We start from the raw sequence: 21,533 nt of genomic DNA, 5'->3' as shown, positions 1-21,533 counted from the left end.
AAATTAACTGAACTCAAGGAGGGGGTCTTTGGAACCTCCAATCTATACAGTCAGTTGCTCAGAAGCACAGCTGATAAACTGGGCTTGAACTGGTATCTGATGTGTGTGTGTTTTGGGGGAAGGGACAGTCTCATGGGGCTGAGCCCTTATCTGTGGGATCTGATGCTCTCTCCAAGTAGACAGTGTCAGAATTGAGTTAAATTGTAGGACACCCAGCTGGTATCACACTGGGGAAAAACCTGCAGACATTTGGTAACCACCAGGGTCAGAATGAAGTGTTCTGTGTGAGTAGTAAAGAAGCCTCAGGAAAGAAGCATATAGTCGGAAAGAACTGGGTTTTTCCCCCACACAGAAAGGGAAAAAAAACTCAGTTTTTCCCATTTCAATGTTAGTAGCATTTTGGCCACCTCTACTTTCTGATCTGAGCTCCAAAAAAGACGATAAAACCACTACATCTTCAATAAGCCCAAAGGTATAGAGACTTTCTAAATTTTATTTTTTGCCTTTTCTGTAACTTTTAAATGAGCAAGCAAAAGTAAGCAGGCTAAATCTTTAGTCCAAGGTGCCAACAATCATGTAATTATAGGCTAACAGGAAAAGCACTAGGAAACCGGCCCCACCCAAAAAAGAGGAAGCCATAAAGAAGACTGTACCCCCTGATATTACTGGGAATAATGGGAGAAACAAGAAAAAGAAGGGAGAAGGGACTACAGCAGGGATTTTAATTTGATCTAAGCCCCAGCGATCTAGATGTCTGCCACGGTCCTCAGTTTGGTCTTTGCCCAGCTCCAGACTAATTTTCCTAAATTACAGTTTATATCATATTACGTGCATCTATGGCCTCTGATGCTCCCCTCTTCCTTCCATCCTTCCATCTCTCTCTCCTTGAGCAATCAGGTACTATTTTATGTTCTAGGGTTATAGTAATAAATGAGAATAAGCTCCATCTCTCATGAAGTTTACAGTGAATAGGAGAGAACGAAAATCTAAAAATACATGCACACATGAATGAATGAATGAATGAATGAATGAACCAACAAATGATTCAAAGCCAGGAAGAGGGAAGTACTCTAAAGCCAAGTAAAGCAGGAAGAGAAGGCCTTTCTAAGGCAGTGATGTCTGAGCAGAGATCTAGATGAAGTGAGGGTGCAGAGGCATGCCAAAATCTGGGAGAAAAACATTCCAGGAAGAGGGCACAGCAAATACAAAGTCTTGGTGCCAGAATGAGTCAACATACTCCAAAACCAGCAAGCTTAGTGTGGCTGGAACAAAATGAGTAAAATGTAGAGGAGTATGAGATGAAGTCAGAGAGAAAAGCTGGGGCCAGATCATGTAACACCTTACAGGCAATGGTAAAAAAAAACAAAAACAAAACCAAAAAAAACCCCAAAACAAACATCTGGATGTTATAGTGAGTAATGGGATGGTGGTTTATAAGCAGAAGAGTGACAAGCTCTGATTTAAAAAGATCACTCTGGTTGCAAGGTGGAGAAGGACTGCAGAAACACACAAGAACAGGAACAGGGAGACTGGTTAGAAGGCTGCTGCAGAAGTGCAGGTTATTAACAGACCAATGGCTTAGACCAGGGTAGAAATAGTGGTGATGGTCACACTCTCCCCAGGTGGGCTCAAACTCTGAAGTTCATCACACAATTCCTCCTGGAATCGAGCACAAAACCATCCGGCTATCCCCATCATATGTTCTCTTCTCTTTGATAATATGGCACAGTTTTTATATTCCCTAAAATGACCCCACACTTTCTGACGTCTTCATTTTTGCTTACATTGTTCCCTCTGCTTGGAAGGCACTCCAACCTCCATTTCTGACACAAATTTATCAGTCTTTCCAGATCATCTATGTGCTGATGACACAGTGCTTTTAATGCACTCATGTTATACTTCTCCCTATGAACTCCAAAGCTCTTTGCTTAGGTCTTAAATGGCTTATGAAAAACACTTAAAGTAAAGGATCTCAGCAGATGATCTGAGAGTTCACTGAAATTTCATGCAAAATATGAAGGAATATGCATGAGGACATTTTCTGAAAAGAGAGTCCATGGCTTTCATTAGAGACTCAAAGAACAACATGATTAAGAAAAAAAATATTAAGAACCTTTATGCCAGAGAAAACCTCAGAAAATAAAAGGGGGAGAGAAATAGGAGAAAAGATGAATGAGGAAGAAGGTAAAAGAAAAATAAATGAAAGAAAAGAACTAAGTTGGGGAGATGGCAGTATCTTTAGAAAGAACCTCAGGAAGCCCTGCCCAAGCACCCTGGTTTACCGCGGAGCTGACCCCAGCACACCTAGTGCACCTGCTCTACTCTGCCAGTTAAATCAGATCATCAGAAGATGTTACAATTGAATTTATCCATTTTGAAACATTTTTTTAAAATATTTTTTTTAACGTTTATTTTTGAGACAGAGAGAGACAGAGCATGAATGGGGGAGGGGCAGAGAGAGAGGGAGACATAGAATCGGAAGCAGGCTCCAGGCTCTGAGCCATCAGCCCAGAGCCCGACGCGGGGCTCGAACTCATGGACCGCGAGATCGTGACCTGAGCTGAAGTTGGACGCTTAACCGACTGAGCCACCCAGGCGCCCCCATTTTGAAACATTATTAATGATAGTTCCTTAAGACTACCAAAGTTTTCTAAAATATTCAAAGTATGAAATGTTGTAAAAACCCTAACTTGATGGAAGCTAAGGACTTAATTTGCAATTTACAAATAAATAACTAGAGATAAACTAATACGGGTTATTATAACACTAATCCATAAATGTATGCTTTAAACAAGTGAATTTTGTGGCAAGTGAATCACATCTCAACAAAGTGAATCGTATCTCAATAAAGCTACTTTAAAAAAGTAATAAAATTCTTAAAAGTATCACTTAATTTTATTACAGTAACCTATTTCAGGTAAGAAATTCATCAGATAGACTAAGACAATTTTGCTCAACAGTTTGGTCCGAGTATTTAAAAATGAAGAGAGGGCCATTAGGTTAAACTTATGATGTATACCTTTATATCTCTGTGCATTTTTCCTTTACTGTGAAGATAGTATAATCCCTGGAGTTTCAAGAAAGAAAAAGAAAAAAAAACCAGAAAAATTAACAAGACTTTTTTTATTACAGAGAATACTTTGGGATTTAAAGTGATCAACTGAGTAGCAGTTTCTGTTTTTTATTTACTCATCACAGATAATCTAGCAGTAATCACTAATTTATTTTACTGAAATAGCCTAAAAGAAGAATCAAGAAAATGAAAAAGGCAAAGTTCTGTTGGAACCACTAATTTTCTTAAGACAATACTTTCCACTAAACTGTGCAAATAGTTTGAAATAACTTTTAAAAAGCATAAATGCAATTAGTATTAAAATGAGCTTCAATTCCCATTAAGAGTGCTTAATTTTTAAGCCTTTCTTTGGTATTCAGAGAAGTATAAAAATACGAAACAACAAATTCACAGCATTTAAATTTGAGGAGGTCATATTGTCACACTGAGGCTTCATAGTGCTTATCTGCAAATAAAATTTGAGTCTACTAGACAATTAAAAATGTGTTAATATACAAGAATTTACCAAATTAGATGTTCAATCCTTACTTTACTTAACAGACAATGCACAATAATTAAACAGTCTAATAAAAAATGTTAAATCAGCACTGGATTTACCTGTAGTGTTTCTCTGCTAACATATGCAATTTGCAGTTCTGACAGAGGTCCCGTTACTGTAAGAGAAGAAAATTTATATTAATGAAATTAGTCAAAGCATGTTTTTCAGTAAATGGCAAAGTTTTTACAAGTTCCACTAAGCAGTAGCCTTAATACACCTAAAAAACTGTACTAAAACATAAGCTTCATGAGGGCAACATTTTTTAAACCTGGTTTTTTCAGTGTTGTATCTCCAGTGTTCAGAACGGTGCCTGGCAGGGGAAAGCTGCAAACAAATGTTGTGGAATGAATAAAAGACTGAAATACTCTCTGAAATTAATTATATTTTCATTTTTGTACCTTGCTGATCAATATTACCTCTTAAATGTTAAAAGAAATAAATCATGGCCTAGAGGTTTAGCTAGTTTCTTTTTTAATGTTTATTTATCTTGAGAGAGGAGAGTGTGCACACATAAGCTGGGAAGAAGCGGAGCGTGAGGGAGACAGAGAGTCCCTATCTATGCTGACAGCACATTAATATATGATCATAAACATATATATAAACATAATATATGTTCATAAAGATGCAATCAATAGACAAGTTTGGAAAGTAAAGGTCTCTTCCTTACCCAAACTATTACTCAATAATACTCAGTAATTACTCAATATCAATAGTTTGGCCTAAGATCTACCAGACAATCTTATAAAGAGACATTTTAAATAATGTATGTTATGCATCTCACACAAGATTATGAATGGAATCATGTTACATATACAATTCTGAAACCTGCTCTTTTCACTTACCACAGACACCTTTCCATATCAATACATGTAACTTAAATCATATAATTTAAATAATATTTCTCTGTGTGCATCTATCCACTACTGAAGACATTTAAGTAGTTTTCTCTTTTTCACTACTAAATCACTTTAGAATAAAGAAATACATTAGATGGGAGAGACTATTCTAAGAATGGAACTAAATTCCAGTGGTGGAATCTTTTGCTAGATAATAATCCCATATTTACCCAAACTTAACAACTTTGTAAAAATGTTTACTTTGGAGTACTTGTGGTATTTCACAATTGTGGAAGAGAGAAATGTATTTCACTTAGATTCTACTGGAGCGCCTGGGTTAAGCATATGACTCTTGATTCGGCTCAGGTCATGATCTCATGGTTTGTAAGGTCAAGCCCCTGTGTTGGGCTCTGTGCTGATAGTGCAAAGCCTGCTTGGGATTCTCTCTCTCCTTTTCTCTCTCTCCCTTACTGCCCTTCTCCCTCTTGTGCTCTCTCTCTCTCTCTCAAAATGAATGGATAAACACACACACAAAAAAAGTTTCCATTGAGGACAAGTCTGGGTCTGAGTGTCTGAAGACAAGCCATATAACTAATTCTTATGGTTTGTAAGCCCACTCTCATTCAGTAAGATGGGCATCCTTTAGATTTCTGTTTCCACAGTATGGCAAACAATCTGAATACCCTGAAAATAACACCTACAAATGACAGAAAAGAGTATTTTAAATAATCTTTTAAATGCCTAGCTAAGTTTGTTAACAGTAAGAGACTTTCCCAGGAACCAAAAACAAAGAGGAAATGAAAATCAGAATGGTAAAAATGTGAAATATTCTAGCCGTCTCTAAGGGAAAGGCCAATCTTGGTAAGCTGGGGTGTTGATTTTATCCCCTACAGGAACACAGAAGAAAAGGCCATAGGTCTGTAGAGGCAGAGTTAAAACAAGTATCCCCACATAACCAGAACCCTCGAAGGACTACATCCTCATTTTAAAAGGGTAGCCAAGCACAAGGAGAAGACACAGGATTTTGTGCCATGGCCTGGGATCTGGATAGGGGAAAATATCTTCTCCTGATGCTGTCACCACAGGCTTCTTGGTCATTCACATTCAGGGTTCAGATACACTGGATACACTGACGTCTTGGGGTCACAGGAAAAAACCCACTGTGGAAGGATATACTCTCAAAAGCCACGTATAATTCCCACTGACGATGATCTCAGAACTCAAAATTATTAAATAAACGAGAAAGCAATTCGCCATAACTGACATGAAAAACTGTGGAAAATTGTTAACAATATTAAACAGAAATGAAAATGCTCAATAAATAGAGGAGAAAATGCATTATGCTGGAACAATAAAAGGTTCTAATGTTAGTTCTTCAAAGAAAAAGTAAACAAATGGAGAGGAAAAAAACTCATGAAAAAATGTAAATTCAAAATGTATCCCCCCCCCCCCCACACACACACCTGTGGTGGTTTAAAATATGTCCAAGAATTCTTTGATATTTCCCCCTCAAGAGTTGGAACTTAATTCCCTTCCTGAGTATGGGCTGGACAGAAATGACTTGCTTCTGAAGAACAAAATATGGCAGAAGGGCCAGCATATGACTTCTGCCACTCCATCATAAAAGGCTGTGTGGCCTCCTCCGGCTCTCTGGAATCACTTGCTCTGGGGCGGGGTGGGGGTGGGGTGGGGAGGGGGGTAGCCAGCCACCATATTGTGAAGACACTCAAGCTGTCCCATGGCTAGATCCACAGAGCAAAAAATTGAGACCTGACAACAGCCATCAAGGAACCGAAGCTTTCTGTCAACAACCACATTAAGTGAAACCACTTGGCAGTAAATTCTCCAGCCCTGGTCAGGCCTGGATAACTGCAGTCCCAGCTAACAGCAATGCTGCAGCTTTATGAGAGAATCTGAGCTGGACTCACCCAATTAAGCCATTCTTGAATTCCTGACCCTCAGAAACTGTGACACAATATTTGCTGTTTTAAGCTGCCAAATTTGGGGATCATTTGTTATACAGCAATAGACAACTAATACAGTTCTCTAAGATTTAAATTTAAAAAGTCATATAGAGTGATGGAATTAAGAGCCGTAAAACAAAATATAAAAATTGGTTTAATGATACTTTAGAAAGCCGAAATAAAAGAGGGAAAAAAGCAGGCATTACCCAAAAAAGGGCAAGTTCTTTACAACTTTTGCAAGACAGATCAATATGGTTTGTAGATACCTATAAAAAAAGCAAAACCCCACAAGCATTAGGGTTATTAGAAAAGAAGAACTTTCTCTTTTACTAGATAAGGTAACCCAAGTTATTACACTACTCCCACAGAAGAACAATGTGATAAAAGGGAGAGAAGAGAAAGAGAAATACAGGTATATGTCTTCTGTGGCTGTGTAAGCAGAGAGCGCTGCAGACTACCCGAAGAGGAGTACACACATCTCCACGAGGAGGTCATTTGGTAGAAGTCAGGGTGCAGTCAAGAGTGAATAGAGAGACAGGGTCTGGGGTTCTTTGTATAATCATGTAAATCCCTCGCATGTACATTTGAGAATACTCAGGGCATTGCAAACGATCATTTCTCCCGTTGACCCAGTTGATCAGTTTAAATCAATCAATATTAACAAATCCATATTACTTTGTTACTTCCAACGTTTGGCTGAAATGGAAATAACAACAATCACGACAAAACTATTTCCGTAACTAAACTGGTCCTCTTGCTTCTTCCTGAAGAAAGCAGAAGAGATGCCTAAGGCCATGCATACATACCATCTGGTGGAACTACTTGACAATTGGAGAAAGGCTTAAGAAAGGGACGCTTAAAACTGAGGTCATAAAAGAATGAATGAAAAATTACAAGAGAATAAGACACAAATATAAAATGAAGGGAGGGGCACCTGGCTGGCTCAGTAGGTTGAGCGTCTAACTTCAGCTCAGGTCATGATCTCACGGTTCCCAAGTTCGAGCCCGGTGTCTGAGCTCTGTGCTGACAACTCAGAGCCTGGAGCCTGCTTTGGATTCCGTGTCTCCCTTCCTCTCTGCCCACCCCCCCCCCCCGCCCCGCTCATATTCTGTCTCTCAAAAATAAATAAAAACGTTAAAAAATTTTTCTAAATGAAGCAGACTTGAAATAGAACCAAGTAATTTCCAGAAATGAAAAATACAGTCACCAAAAATTAAAACCTTATGCATGTACTAATCACAGCTGTAAAATCCATATACTGTAGGAGGGTTATGAGTATCCTCAGTGCTCTACTGAAGGATTAAACAGTGCAAAATACAAGGTTGAGTTTAAGAGACACAGAGAAGATTTAATGTATATCTAATTGAAATTTTAAAGGAGAGATCAGAGAGACTGAGGTAGAAAAGATTTTTGAAGACAGGATTACTGGTAATTGTCCACGCTTGATGAATAAGTGAAATCCTCTGAGGTAAGCACTTTAAGACCTAAGCAAAAAAAGACAATGTAAATCCGTATTTAGATACTAAAAACACCATAAATTAAGAGAAAAAAAATCTTAAAACCAATTAGAAAAAGGTTGCCTGAAAAGGATCAATGTATAGTGAGAGAAGAAGATACTACAGAAAAACTATAAAAGCTAGAAGACAATGCTGACAGCAAATATCTGTCTATGCCTCTTACACGACAAGTGAAGGGTGAGGGTCAAACACTGAGAGTTCAACCACTAGAAGACCTAGTACAGAACTTTAGGATGAAGGAAATTAAATGAGTAAGTATGAGAAAAAATAGTAGACAAATTAGTCCAAATTAAGACAACAAAAAGGGAAATAGCCTTTTGACTTTGGAAGAAATCACAAGCTTCCAGACATACTGTGTGTTCTACAATGCAAAATAATACCACATACGTCTCACTTTTCACTGAATCTTTGAAATCAAAATGTCATTAATAAAAAAGTTTCTCACATATAAAGAACAGTTGTACTTAATACAAAATATACTCAGAAAAGAAAGAACTTTTCATAAAGCAGAAATGTTCTCATGTTCTTCCATCTGGCTTTCAAGTCTCTCTGTATCTGACCCCATCCCCCAAATACACCCCCCACATCAATAAGAGTGATGTTACTTGTCACACCTTCACATCACCGTACTGCTGTTTCACCTCCTAGAATGTACTTGTACCTCTTCTTTCTACCCAAAGTTTATGCATCAATTGAAAACCCATTTTCCTCATTAAGCCTTCAAAAACAATTCCAGAAAATCTATCATTTCCTTTTTCCTATTCCAACTGTAGTTAGCAGTACTTTAAAATACTATTATGTCAATCTTTATGGTAAAAGTAAAATGTATACCAAGAAGATACAGTAAAGCGAAGTGAGATGGAGACAGTAAAATTCCTACCCAAACAGTCTGTTAACATCTGTTTTATTACAATCAGCCTTCAAAATTACTTAAGAGGCCCTAACGGGAAAATCTGAGCCAAAATCCCATATAAAGAAAAATGCAACCTTTTCCAAAATATTTTCTCATAAAATTGACATCTGACTTATTAAGACATTACTTTACATTAATCTTTAAAAAGCACATCTCTAGTAAAAGAATAAACTCTGCAGCTTGTGACAATAACCCATTAACAGAAACAGAACAGGACAGGGAGAGAAAGAAAAGACAGTAAACGCTGTTATTTTACTTTACAAGTCTTTCTTACATACTCCACTGAAATCTCAATAAAAAAGTTTTAATAATTTTTAAACATTTTTATTAATGTTTATTTATTTCTGAGAGACAGAGACAGAATGCGAATGAGGGAGGTGCAGAGAGAGAGAGGGAGACACAGAATCCAAAGGAGGCTCCAGGCTCTGAGCTGTTAGCACAAAGCCTGACGTGGGGCTCGAACTCACCAACAGTGAGATCATGACCTGAGCTGAAGTCGGACGCTTAACCAACTGAGCCACGAAGGCACCCCAAAAAGTTTTAATAATTTGTAATACCCCAGAATCTAGTATTTTTAAAAAGTAAACAATTTAATTGATGCTTCTTGAATACACAAGAGCAAATCAATGATCTCTGTATTAATACCACGCGTGTATTAACTAGATATTCTTTTGGCTTAGCGTTAACCATCAAGGCCTTTTTTACATGTTATTTACAAGCTTGAGTTTGAAATTTTGTTTATTTATTTTGAGAGAGAGAGAGAGAGAGAGATAGCATGAGCAGGGGAGTGGCTGAGCAAGGGAGAGAGAGCATTCCAAGCAGGCTCCACACTGTCAGTGCAGAGCCCCATGCAGGGCTCGATTCCACGAACTATGAGATCATGGCCTGAGCTGAAATCCAGAGTTGGATACTTAACCAACTGAACCACCCAGGCCCCCTGAAACTATATATAATATGCCTTCTTTAGAAATAGCAACGAATTCAACTGCCTATAATTTTGTAACTTATAAAGCAAATGCTCCTTTCATCCATATATATCTTACATTCTTTTATATATCTAAATAATAATAATAAAACATTAGTTTTCTCTCCTGAAAACATTAATGCTTTAATAACTATATTTTAAGAAACTCTACTTAATCTCTATAAAACATAACTTTTGTCTTACCATGATAAATATCCTGTAAAGAACCACCTCCACAAAACTCCATGCATATCCAAAGTTTATCTCGCCTATAAAGAGAATATAAACATGTATCACATTTTCATGATGAAAATGATCTGAGGTAACAAGTACTTTAAGGTTGTATGCTATAACCTTGAAAAACCACATAAATTCAACGTGCTAAGAAAAAAAGCTAGTTAATCTCTATGAGTAAAAGAATTAATATAATGTGTTGTTATAACTCAATCCAAGGTTTTAATCCTTAAAATAGACCATTTGTAGGATATAAAAATGTCAGACACATCCAAACAAAATTCCCTCTAGTTAAAAACTTTCCCTCCCCCTCCCAGTTTACCTACCTACTCCAAGACAGTATTATAGAAGTTAAATGTTAGTTAAAATGCTCAGACCAAAAACTATGTAGAAGATTCATCACAGAATGGCAATACATCTCAAAGCATATCACATTAATAGTGCTATCATCAACAAAACAGACAAAATGCAAATTTTACCATCACATCTAGTAAACAAAGGTCTTTCCAAAACAATCTGTTAAAATTTATCACTTACCTGTCTTTATATAGCATTTCCCTCTCACACTCAATTAAGATGTCATAATCACAGTCACAAGAGAAATAATTAGCAAAGATTTGATAGCTTATTCCTTGTTCAATCATTCACAACTTCATCTCAAAATGTACCAGGAAATATACTATTCTCAGGGGGCAGAGATGGAATAGAAAGTCTCTGAACCCAGCAAGCTCAGTTGAACACAGAAGATTCTACCTTAACATGTCTGTCTCTCTCCCCACTGCATTCACAGTGCTTAGAAGAGCCAGCAAATGAATATTTCATAAATGAATGAATACAAGAGTGACTGAAAAAAATAAACAAATTGATTAGATCAAGAGTCAGCAACTCTGGCCAGTGGGCCGAATCTAGCCTACTGTCTGATTTTTACAGCTCAGGAACTAAGAACGGTTTATGTGTATACACACACACATCTATATGTATGTATATGAATATATGTGTGTATATATATGTGCGTGTTTTAAAAAAATTTTTTTCAACATTTATTTATTTTTGGGACAGAGAGAGACAGAGCATGAATGGGGGAGGGGCAGAAAGAGAGGGAGACACAGAATCGGAAACAGGCTCCAGGCTCTGAGCCATCAGCCCAGAGCCTGACGCGGGGCTCGAACTCACGGACTGCGAGATCGTGACCTGGCTGAAGTCGGACGCTTAACGGACTGCGCCACCCAGGCGCCCCTATATGTGCGTGTTTTAATTTAAATTCAAGTTAGTTAACATACAGCGCAGTCTTAGCTTCAGGAGTAGAAACCAGTGATTCATCTCTTACATATGACAGACACCCAGTACTCATCCCAACATATGCCCTCCTTAATGCCCATCACCCATTTAACCCATCCCCCACCCACCTCTCCTCCAGCAACCCTCAGTTTGTTCTCTGTATTTAAGAGTCTCCTATGGTTTGCCTCCCTCTCCGTTTTTATTTTATTTTTCCTCCTCTTCCCCTATGTTCATCTGTTAAGTTTCTCAAATTCCACATGAGTAAAATCATGTTATTTGTCTTCCCATGACTTATTTCGCTTAGCATAATACACTCTACTTCCATCCATGCTGTTGCAAATGGCAAGATTTCATTTTTTGATGGCCAAGTAATATTCGTGTGTGTGTGTGTGTGTGTGTGTGTATACACACACACACATCTTCTTTATCCATTCATCAGCCAATGGACATTTGGCCTCTTTGCATACTTTGGCTACTGTTGACAGCACTGCCATAAACATTGGGGTGCATGTGCTCCTTCAAATAGGCATTTTTGTAGCCTTTGGATAAATACCTATTGGTGCAATGCTGGGTCGTAGGGTAGTTCTACTTTTAATTTTTTGAGGAACCTCCACACTGTTTTCCAGAATGGCTGCATCAGTTTGCATTTCCACCAACAGTGCAAAAGGGTTTCCCTTTCTCCTCATCCTTGCCAACATCTGATGTTGCCTGAGTTGTTAATGTTATCCATTCTGACAACTGTAAGGTGGTATCTCATTGTGATTTTGATTTGTATTTCCCTGCTGATGAGTGATGTTGAGCATCTTTTCAGGTATCTGTTAGCCGCTTGGATGTCCTCTTTGGAAAAGTGTCAATTCCTGTCTTTTGCCCATTTCTTCATTGGATCATTTGGTTTTTTGGGTGTTGAGTTTGCTAAGTTCTTTATAGATTTTGGTACTAACCCTTTATATGATATGTCATTTTCAAATATCTTCTCCCATTCTTTTGGTTGCCTTTTAGTTTTGTTGACTGTTTCCTATGCTGTACAGAAGCTTTTTATCTCGATGAGGTCCCAATAGTTCATTTTTGCTTTTATTTCCGTTGCCTCTGGAGACATGTCAAGTAAGAAGTTGCTATGGCCAAAGTCAAAGAGGTTGCTGCCTGTTTTCTCCTGTAGGATTTTGATGGTTTCTTGTCTCACATTTAGGTCTTTCATCCATTTTGAATTAATTTTTGTGTTACGGGTAAGAAAGTGGTCTAGTTTTATTCTTCAGCATGTCGCTGTCCAGTTCTTCGAGTACATTTGCTGAAGAGACTCTCTTTTTTCCATTGGATACTCTTTCCTGCTTCGGTTTTTATATTTTTAAATGGTTGGGGGCAAAAATCAAAAGAAGAATTTTTCTTGACACATGACAATTATACAAAGTTCAAATTTTAGTGTCCATATAAAGTTTGATTGAAACACAGTGACACTCACTTATGGCTACTTTTGTACTAAAATAGCGTAATTGAGTAGCTGTGACAGAGAAACAGACAAAGCCTAAAATATTTACCATATGGTTCTTTACAGAAAAGGTGTGCTGATCCCTGGATTAGACTGTAATTTGATTAAGTACACAATCCAGGCATGAATAACATTCTGTGAGAACCCAGAGGTAAGAATATCTAGGAAAGTCAAGGGAAATTTTAGGGAGGAGATATCATTTGTTGTGTCTTGAAGTTAAAGTAGGAATTCAACACCGAGAGACAGGGAAGGGGCCTGCTCAGAGAATGAAAATTTGAAAGAAGATGCCACACTTGAAAGACTATGGGTAATTTAATGTGAATCAAAGGCAGACTACCTGAAGAGACAATGGCAGGAAAGGAAGCTAGAATACGTGGGGTGACACTGTAAAACAATGCTTGGTTTATAAACTCCTCAGTTCAGTTACCTTCATCTGGATGGTCTCTACTTTGTCAATGTCTTTTAAAATGTAGCATCCAGAATCAAGTACTATTCTAAGTGTTGCATAAAAAGTGGAGTTGCCAGGGCGCCTGGGTGGCTCAGCTGGTTGAGTGTCTGACTTCGGCTCAGGTCACAATCTCATGGTTCATGGGTTTCAGCCCTGTGTTGGGCTCTGTGCTGACAGCTCAGAGCCTGGAGCCTATTTCAGATTCTGTCTCCCCCTCTCTCTGCCCTGACCCCACCCATGCTCTGTCTCTCTGTCTCTAAAATAAATAAACATTAAAAAAGTGGAGTTGTTATCAGACATATATCACACATGGTAGTGGTGAGAGATTAACCAGACCTACAAGGAGAGTGGACGTGGTTGAGTACGATGCACCATGCAGCATGTAACGGGAACACAAGGATCCGAGCATGAACATCAGTACACAGTGAAAAAAATACCATGATTTTAGAGGCAAAGCTGACATAGTGAGGACCGGAAGAAGAAATCTGAAGTCACTCTAGTATCTAAAATTCACAGGTGGTCCACAGACCAATGAAACTGAGGCATGACAGTGGATGGTAAAGTATGAGCTAGCTGCCCAGTGGTCTGGTTTTACTAACTCTCAGAATACATGCCCGGGGCTGGCAGATGGATGTCTTATCCAAAAGGATGAAGGCATTTATGGCTGGTGATTGCAACACAGGGAGAAGTCTAATTACCCTTGAGAATCAACAATTATCTCCTTTATTTGAACACTTATATTTCTATTAACTGGGCTAAAGGCTATCTTCAGGTTCTTAGCAACTGCTCTAAAACCTCTGATTTTCAGTTTGAAGTTAACTAAAACCTCTGGATCTTTTTTATGTTAAAAAGGAGTCAGATGATTCTCCAGCTTCACATTTGTTTATCTGGTTCATTAAAACTATGCATAGGACTTTGTCCTTATTTGTTAAATCTCACATAAACAAAAGCTCCTTGTGGTACTCAATAAGTTTTCAGAGTGTAAAATAAAAGGGGTTCTAATAGCAAAATGTTTGGGAACCACTGCTCTAAAATATTTTCACATCTGTCCTAAATTAATCTTTCATGTAAAATACCTGACACAAGCATTTACAGGACAAGTAGCAGGGGTTCTTACATATCTTACAAAAACTGGGTGAATGGTTGTTCTGGGTCGGCTCAGAATAAAGTAACATGTAAATTGCTTAGAAAAGGGCCCAGAATATAAGCCCAATAAATGTAAGCTATTTTCTATTCCTTTTGTTATAATTCATCTTGTAGTCTATTTTTTTTTTTTATTTTTTTTTCAATGTTTTTTACTTTTATTTTTGGGACAGAGAGAGGCAGAGCATGAACAGGGGAGGGACAGAGAGAGAGGGAGACACAGAATTGGAAACAGGCTCCAGGCTCCGAGCCATCAGCCCAGAGCCTGACACGGGGCTCGAACTCACGGACCGCGAGATCGTGACCTGGCTGAAGTCGGACGCTTAACCGACTGCGCCACCCAGGCGCCCCGAACTTGTAGTCTATTTTTGTAAGTCACCTTAAGTTGCTCCTGGAACTCAGTGACAATATAAACACATATAATTGGCATTTTCTTTTTTAAGGGGAAAAAAAAAGAGGGGCACCTGGGTGGCTCAGTTGGTTAAGCATCAGACTTCAGCTCAGGTTGTGATCTCTTGGTTTGTGAGTCTGAGACCCGCATTGGGCTCTGTGCTGTCAGCTTGGAACCTGCTTCAGATCCTCTGTCCTCCCTCTCTGCCCCTCCCCTGCTCATACTCTCTCAAAATAAACATTTAAAAAAGAGAGAGATGGGACTGATGACTTGACTTCTTACTAAAGTCACAATAATCACCACTTCTTTCTTATGAATGTTCACTAATTATCTGATTAATAATTTATTCTTGAGGTTTGCTGGGGCTGATGGTGGACATCAAGGTTAACAATTTTCCAGAAATTTCTTTTTCCTTTCCTTTGCAAATTGGTCATTGCTGACCACTAATCTTTTGGTACCTCTTCTGTCAAAAGACACTCACTGATAGTGGATAACAATCCCATCTGATAACTTTTCACTGTAATAAGATATAATTTTTATATAAGTCTCAAAGCTCAGATTCATTTAAAGTATCTAGCTGCTCTACAATTATCTCCTCATCTATCTCCTGCTTCAATCCCTTCTTCATAATGATTTTCCTACCCTTTCCAATTGGAAAACAATTCTCCTCGGTAGAGAAAAGGGACAAAAGAAATTAGTTCTCCACTTTTTTACATATTTCAGTATTACACCACCCTCTATTTGACGCTGGTCTATCCCCCTTCCCAATCCTGCTTAAAACAATTTTCTAGTCATTCTACGTAAAATTACTTTCCAAACTTACAAAGGAAAATAAATAATGATTTAAAAACTATATATACTATATATATATACTTTACTTTTTAAGATGTCTAAAATATATTTAGTTAAGTCTGGTATTATCAGAAAGGTTGAATATTCAGAATCTTTTAGAAAAAGTACTTCCATCTGTTCCATGAATGCCCTTCTTGAGAAGACAAATCTGCATCTACTTTTTTGGTCATTTACCAAGCCATCTGCCTAATAAAAAAGGACTTGACTCACTTGGCCCATTTCATGCAGGCCAATAAATACTAAAATCTTTGTCCCTAGATATCTGAATTGAAACAATTAACCACCAAGGTAAATACTCAAGGTATCACTATAAATTTTCTTGTAATTCTTTTCTCTTATTCTGTAAAGTTCTCTTTCTATAAGGAATAGAAAAATAAGTAAAGGGAGGGAAATTTTAATCTTCTAGTTCAATGTTTACTAGAGCATATAGGAATTAACATTCTAATTATTTCACTGAGCTAAAAATCTTACAATTTCTAAAACATACTTTAAAAAAAAAATTTTTTTAATCTTTATTTTTGAGAGAGAGAGAGGGAGACGGAAACGGAAGGGAGGTACAGAACGGGAGCTGGGAAGGAACAGAGAGAGAGAGAGAGAGAGAGAGAGAGAGAGAGAGAGAGACCCAGAATCTGAAGCAGGCTCCAAGCTCTGAGCTGTCAGCACAGAGCCCAAAGCAGGGCTTGAACTCACAAACTGCCAGATCATGACCTGAGCCGAAGACGGGTGCTTCACTGACCAGCCACCCAAGGCACCCCAATCTTCCCACACTTTGTAACACATCACTGACTTAAAACTGATTAAACATTGTGGATTTATATATTTTGCCCAAATATAACATAATTTAAAAAGTAAAAGAAAATGTGAGCAAGATCACCAAGAATCCACTGCTAGAAACTGGCATACCAAATCATTCTCCCTGGGATGGGACAGCTGGCCATGCCCCGATACTGCAGTCTGCTGATCCCTGTACTTAACTGTGGGTTATCCTGCTGAAGAAAACATTTCACAATAACTACTCCAGTATATTCACCAAAATAATTCAACGCCTAATCATAACTTTCAATGTGAAAAATAAAAAGTTTAATAACTGCTAGTTGTTTTAATATAGGATAACTTTATTTAATGTGAACTGAATTTAAAATATTTTGGTGCATTTTCAAACAGACAAAATTTACTGCATTCTAAAAAGTTATAGGTAATTCATCTATCTACTTCCCCTTTAACAATGAGGGGTAGTTCTGTATTCGGGGATACAAGCTGACCTATTTCTCTATAGTTATACCTAACAACCCCCAGTTCAACCTACTAATTTCCAAAGAATGGGTAAGCAGACAGCAATCCTATGTGAAGTATGCTTACCATAAAAAAAAAAAAAAAATCAATGTGCACTTAAACCAGTTTTAGGAATGTCACATACTATATAGTCTTCTCTTGGAAATTAACAATGCCACGGATATGTTAAAGGCTCTGAGAAATCATGCAGTGAGGCAGGGGTAGCTGGGAGAAGGGAAGGAGGAACAGGTGGAGAGAGGAGAAGGAGGAGACGGAAGAAAGGAAGAATGGGGATGGAGGAAGTTAGGAAGTGGAGAAAGGGTAGGAGGAAGAATGGGATTTTAAAAAAAGCAGAGGAGAGAGGGAAGAGGAAAAAGAAAGAAAACTTCTTTAATTTTGTTTAGTTCACTACTTCCCCAAATTATTTTTTCCATAGACCCCTTGTTTTCAAATCACGTACTAGCATCCCTCAGAACTAATGTTCCTAGAAAACACCCTAGCAATTCTGGTATAAGGAGGCATCTCATAAGAGAGTTCCACCAAATTTTCTTCCTAAAGCAGTGGTTCTCAACGGGGGTGATTTTGTCCCCAAAGGCATATTTGGCTTATCAAAGACATTTCGGGTTGTCCTAACTGGGAAGGTGTTGCTGGCATCTAGTAGAGGCCGGGACACTGCTAACTACCCTAGCCAGCATGTGAAGTAACTGCTGTTACTACGACTCTGGTTGCACTTGAAGGAAACAAATGTTTGTATCAGTATAACTAGAAAACTAAAAACAAAATAGGAACATTAGTGGAAAACTGGTGAAATTAATAGGAAGTACCTTAGTTTGGCTAATAGTATGGTACCAATGTTGATTTCTTAGTTTTGACGAATGTACCATGATTATGTAAGATGTTAGCAATAGGGAATACTGACAGAACTCTTCGTACTATCTTTGCAACTTTTATGTAAATCTAATACATTCCAAAATTAAAAGTTTCCTTTTTTAAAAAAAGAGGGTAGCTAGGTACAAATTGAAATGAACTTAACGATAATCTTTATTTCCATAGTGTGAGCATTCAAAAAAGCATTTCCAGTTATTAAGTTCCCTCCCCAGTCCCACCTCTAGCTCTACAAAAAAATTTCTTCCAGTTTCGATATAACTCAAGGGACAAACATCTCTTTCCTGGGTTACAACATTCACACTGTAATAAAACGAACATCCTCACTGTCTCAATCCCCCACACACCAGGTCCATCCGCCACAGATACACTACTCTGTACTCTGTGTTCAAACCTTTAACAAGTATGCTCAATACCTACAGGTCCTAATTAAGGGATAAAAGATGCCTTTCTTTGCCAAATCTCCATGGCCTTACCTACTGCAACTACAGACTTACCCTTTAAGCTCTAGTAGGAAACTATTAGTTGCCTCCTGAGTAGTTCATGGTATTTTCACACATGCATTTCCTTTGCCAGAAGTTGTAATTTTCTCCACACATTAGATGCTACAGTAAATGCCTACTAACACTTTAACACCCAACATTTAGGAATCATATCATTCACATAGCTTTCTCTGATTCCCTTACTCTGACAAAATCAGATTTTCTACCGTCTTTACACTTTGCGTCTTATGTGGAAATTATTATTGTACCTAGCATACTATGTTGCAATTATTTGCTCATGAGTATTTCTTCTATTAGATTATAAACTCCTTAAAGGCAAGGATTATGTTTTATCTGTCTTTACATATCTAGAACCCAATACAGCACTCTATACATCCAAAGAAATGTAAAAACTGTTAATGGTGGTGATTTACAAATATGTTATTATTATGTGATAAATTATGCTTATTGAAACTAGTATTCTTGATTTCAAAGGTTTAAAATCTCTGATCCAAATTAGTATGTTTTACTGCATGGATCTAATCTATTGGCTTATTTTTTGAGGAGCATTTGCTGTTTTTCAACCTCAACTTTAAGAGTTCAAACTGGAGAGAAGTATCTCAATTTTTTAAATATATTATGAAAGGATATGCTGGGCTAGGAATGCTTAGAAGGAACCTAAAGAGTCATTATTTACTTAAAAGAAGCAATAGTTAAGCTCTACTAGGATTAAAGAATAGGTCTATGATTACTTAACTCTGTTGTTTTAGGAACACACACAAATATACAAATAAAAATCTACACCAAATCAGGACTATTTACTTTTTTAAACTTCAGAGAGAAGTTTTGTCCATCCAGTTCTCATTGTACAGTATATGTACTTAAGTACTTAATAAACATAGGCTTTTAATGATATTGAAGAGAGGAACAGAGAATGTCCTATTAAGAATAACATAAGATACTCTGTTTTTTAGCAGCTCTGTTTCTGTATTTCTTCAGGAAATGAGGATGGCTACCCTGTTATAAAACAGGCTTCTGAACTTAATTACGTGCTGGTCATCTATTCAGTAAATTCATAGGATAAGGCTGATTCCCTGAAGGGGAAATTTATTAATGGTAAAACCACATTAGCTCAATTTCCTCATTATTTTGGTCTAAATTTGTTGTAATAGGCTATAATGGCAATAAAATACAAGGAAGAAAGTTGCTAAGAACAGTATGCATTTTAGGGGGTTTGTATCAAGTTTTAAAAAATAAGCTCCCTGCCTTTTGTAAAATCATTCAATAATGAGAAGAAATCCAAGAAACCATGTTCCCTTTAAGACTAAATCTGGCCTTCCTAGGCTGAGTACTATAGAATACCAAAAAGATAGCCAACCAGGTACCTGTACATACCTGGTATCTGGTTTAAGTCCACCACCAACAATGAGTAGTTGGATGACCTAACGAAGTCATTGATCCAGCACCCCACTTTCTCATCAGTAAAAAGAGTGGGACTAGTGACAAGATCTCTTAGTCCCTTCCAGCTCTAACATCCTGCAAGTCTAATCATTAGTATTTCACACTCCAAATTTGACTGAGTCTGGACTTTAATTAGGGAAGAAGGGAAAAACCTCTATAGAAAAAAAGAGGTAGAGAAAGAGAAGGTTAATTGCTGTTCTATGTTATACTACATTTGCTTTTCTATCACTTTCATCAGCTATGCCAGCTACAGAATAAAATCGTCTACTTAAACCAGTATTTCTTACATTAGATCATACAATTCCACTAACACAGGTAGCTCTACTGAAAAAAATGACTCTAATGTTGTCTGTTTTACTTTGGTTTTGGGGCAAGTTTGCTCTTTGTATTCTTATATTTGGATTCAAAGAACCCCTTTAAAAATTTCATCTAGCTATACACAAAACATAAATTTGTGCACTTGCTCTATGTATTTTATGCTCCAACAAAAAGTTTACTTTACAAAAGATATTCAAGGGGCGCCTGGGTGGCTCAGTCAGTTAAGCGTCCAACTCTTGATTTGGGCTCAGGCCATTATCTCACTGTTTCTGAGATAGAGCCCTGGGTCTCTGCACGGACAGCATGGACCCTGCTTGGGATTCTCTCTCTCTGACCGCCCCCACCCCCCACACTCTCTCTCAAAATAAATAAATAAAATTCAAAAAGAAAAGACATTCAACATATAGTCAGAATACACATTTCCTAAAATTTTAAAGTAAATACAATTTTTGTTAAGCACAATCTAACTGGCTCTCTCCTGTACCATGTCTAAAAGTGAAGGTTAATGGACACGTTACTAAAGAGTTGCACTATTTTGCTGCAAGCCAAAGCCAAGATTTATAAACAAAACTGGATACAAACTCATAAGTAATTCACCTTTTGGGGGTAACAAGAACAAATGTTTTGCTGCCTAACCTGTGTGGGAAGTCTCTTGCCTAAGTAACACAGTCAAATGTCCAGTTTAGTGTTAGGATTTTTGGGGGGCAATGGGAGGGACCTGAGGGAGTGGGGGTAGAAGTTTATTTGGTCAGCTCTTTTGGCAAGGAAGCAAAAGGGCTAAGTCAAAAGTCATGTGATCTATGAACACAATATTACAGAAAGAACGTAGAACCTTACTGTCAATAACTTGAAATTGGACTGTAAACTAATTACTTGATGTTGAACTCTCTCAAGCATCTTATTTGTAAAATGGAAATAGTATGTACCATAGAGAAATACTGGTAATAGAGTTGCTGAAAAGATCAAATGAGGCACTAACATGATTAACACTTAAAAACAGTTAAGAAATAGTAATAGTAACAGCAGCAATAGTAGTAGTAATAGGAGTTAATGTTTATGGAGCATTTATTTTATTTTAATCACTGTTGGAAACACTACGTGTTTACTCATTATCCTCGTAGCTATCACATCTTGTATCTATTATTATTATTCCTATTTTATAGATGAGGAAATGGAGGCTCAGAGTAGTTAAGTAATTTGCTGTGAGGCACACAGTTAATAAATGATGGAGTCAGGACTCAACCAATCCAAACGATCTGACTCCAGAACTCTTAACCACCAAAGATGCTATTGTCTTGATGGCAGAAAGACCAAGGTGCCATATAAATGCTATCCCAGAATAATAGGTTAGCCTTTGAATGGTCCCATAGTTCCTGATGACTCAGACCATGTTTGAGAAAAACTCTTAGACCAAAGACCTGTTTGCCCTTGGTGGGAAAAGTATTTTGTGATGCTTCTCCAAATTGAGTATAAGTAGGTCA

The 21,533-nt window shown here is 37.6% G+C and overlaps 1 protein-coding gene across 3 annotated transcripts in view; it reads right to left on the bottom strand.

The window, feature by feature from the left end:
- The window catches only part of MAP4K3 (mitogen-activated protein kinase kinase kinase kinase 3), a 204,989-nt gene that overhangs the window by 76,699 nt on the left and 106,757 nt on the right, over positions 1–21,533 (bottom strand). For all 3 annotated transcript variants that reach the window (XM_047851984.1, XM_047851986.1, XM_047851987.1), the window contains 3 exons: positions 10,010–10,074; positions 3,671–3,726; positions 3,020–3,067 (listed from right to left, as the gene is read on the bottom strand). In XM_047851984.1, coding sequence (XP_047707940.1) covers positions 3,020–3,067; positions 3,671–3,726; positions 10,010–10,074 — 169 coding nt within the window. The remainder of the gene's footprint in view (positions 1–3,019; positions 3,068–3,670; positions 3,727–10,009; positions 10,075–21,533) is intronic.

Source organism: Prionailurus viverrinus, chromosome A3 (assembly GCF_022837055.1).
Source record: "Prionailurus viverrinus isolate Anna chromosome A3, UM_Priviv_1.0, whole genome shotgun sequence".
In the NCBI taxonomy this organism is placed as follows: Eukaryota; Metazoa; Chordata; class Mammalia; order Carnivora; family Felidae; genus Prionailurus; species Prionailurus viverrinus.
This window is presented reverse-complemented; position numbering and strand designations above follow the sequence as displayed.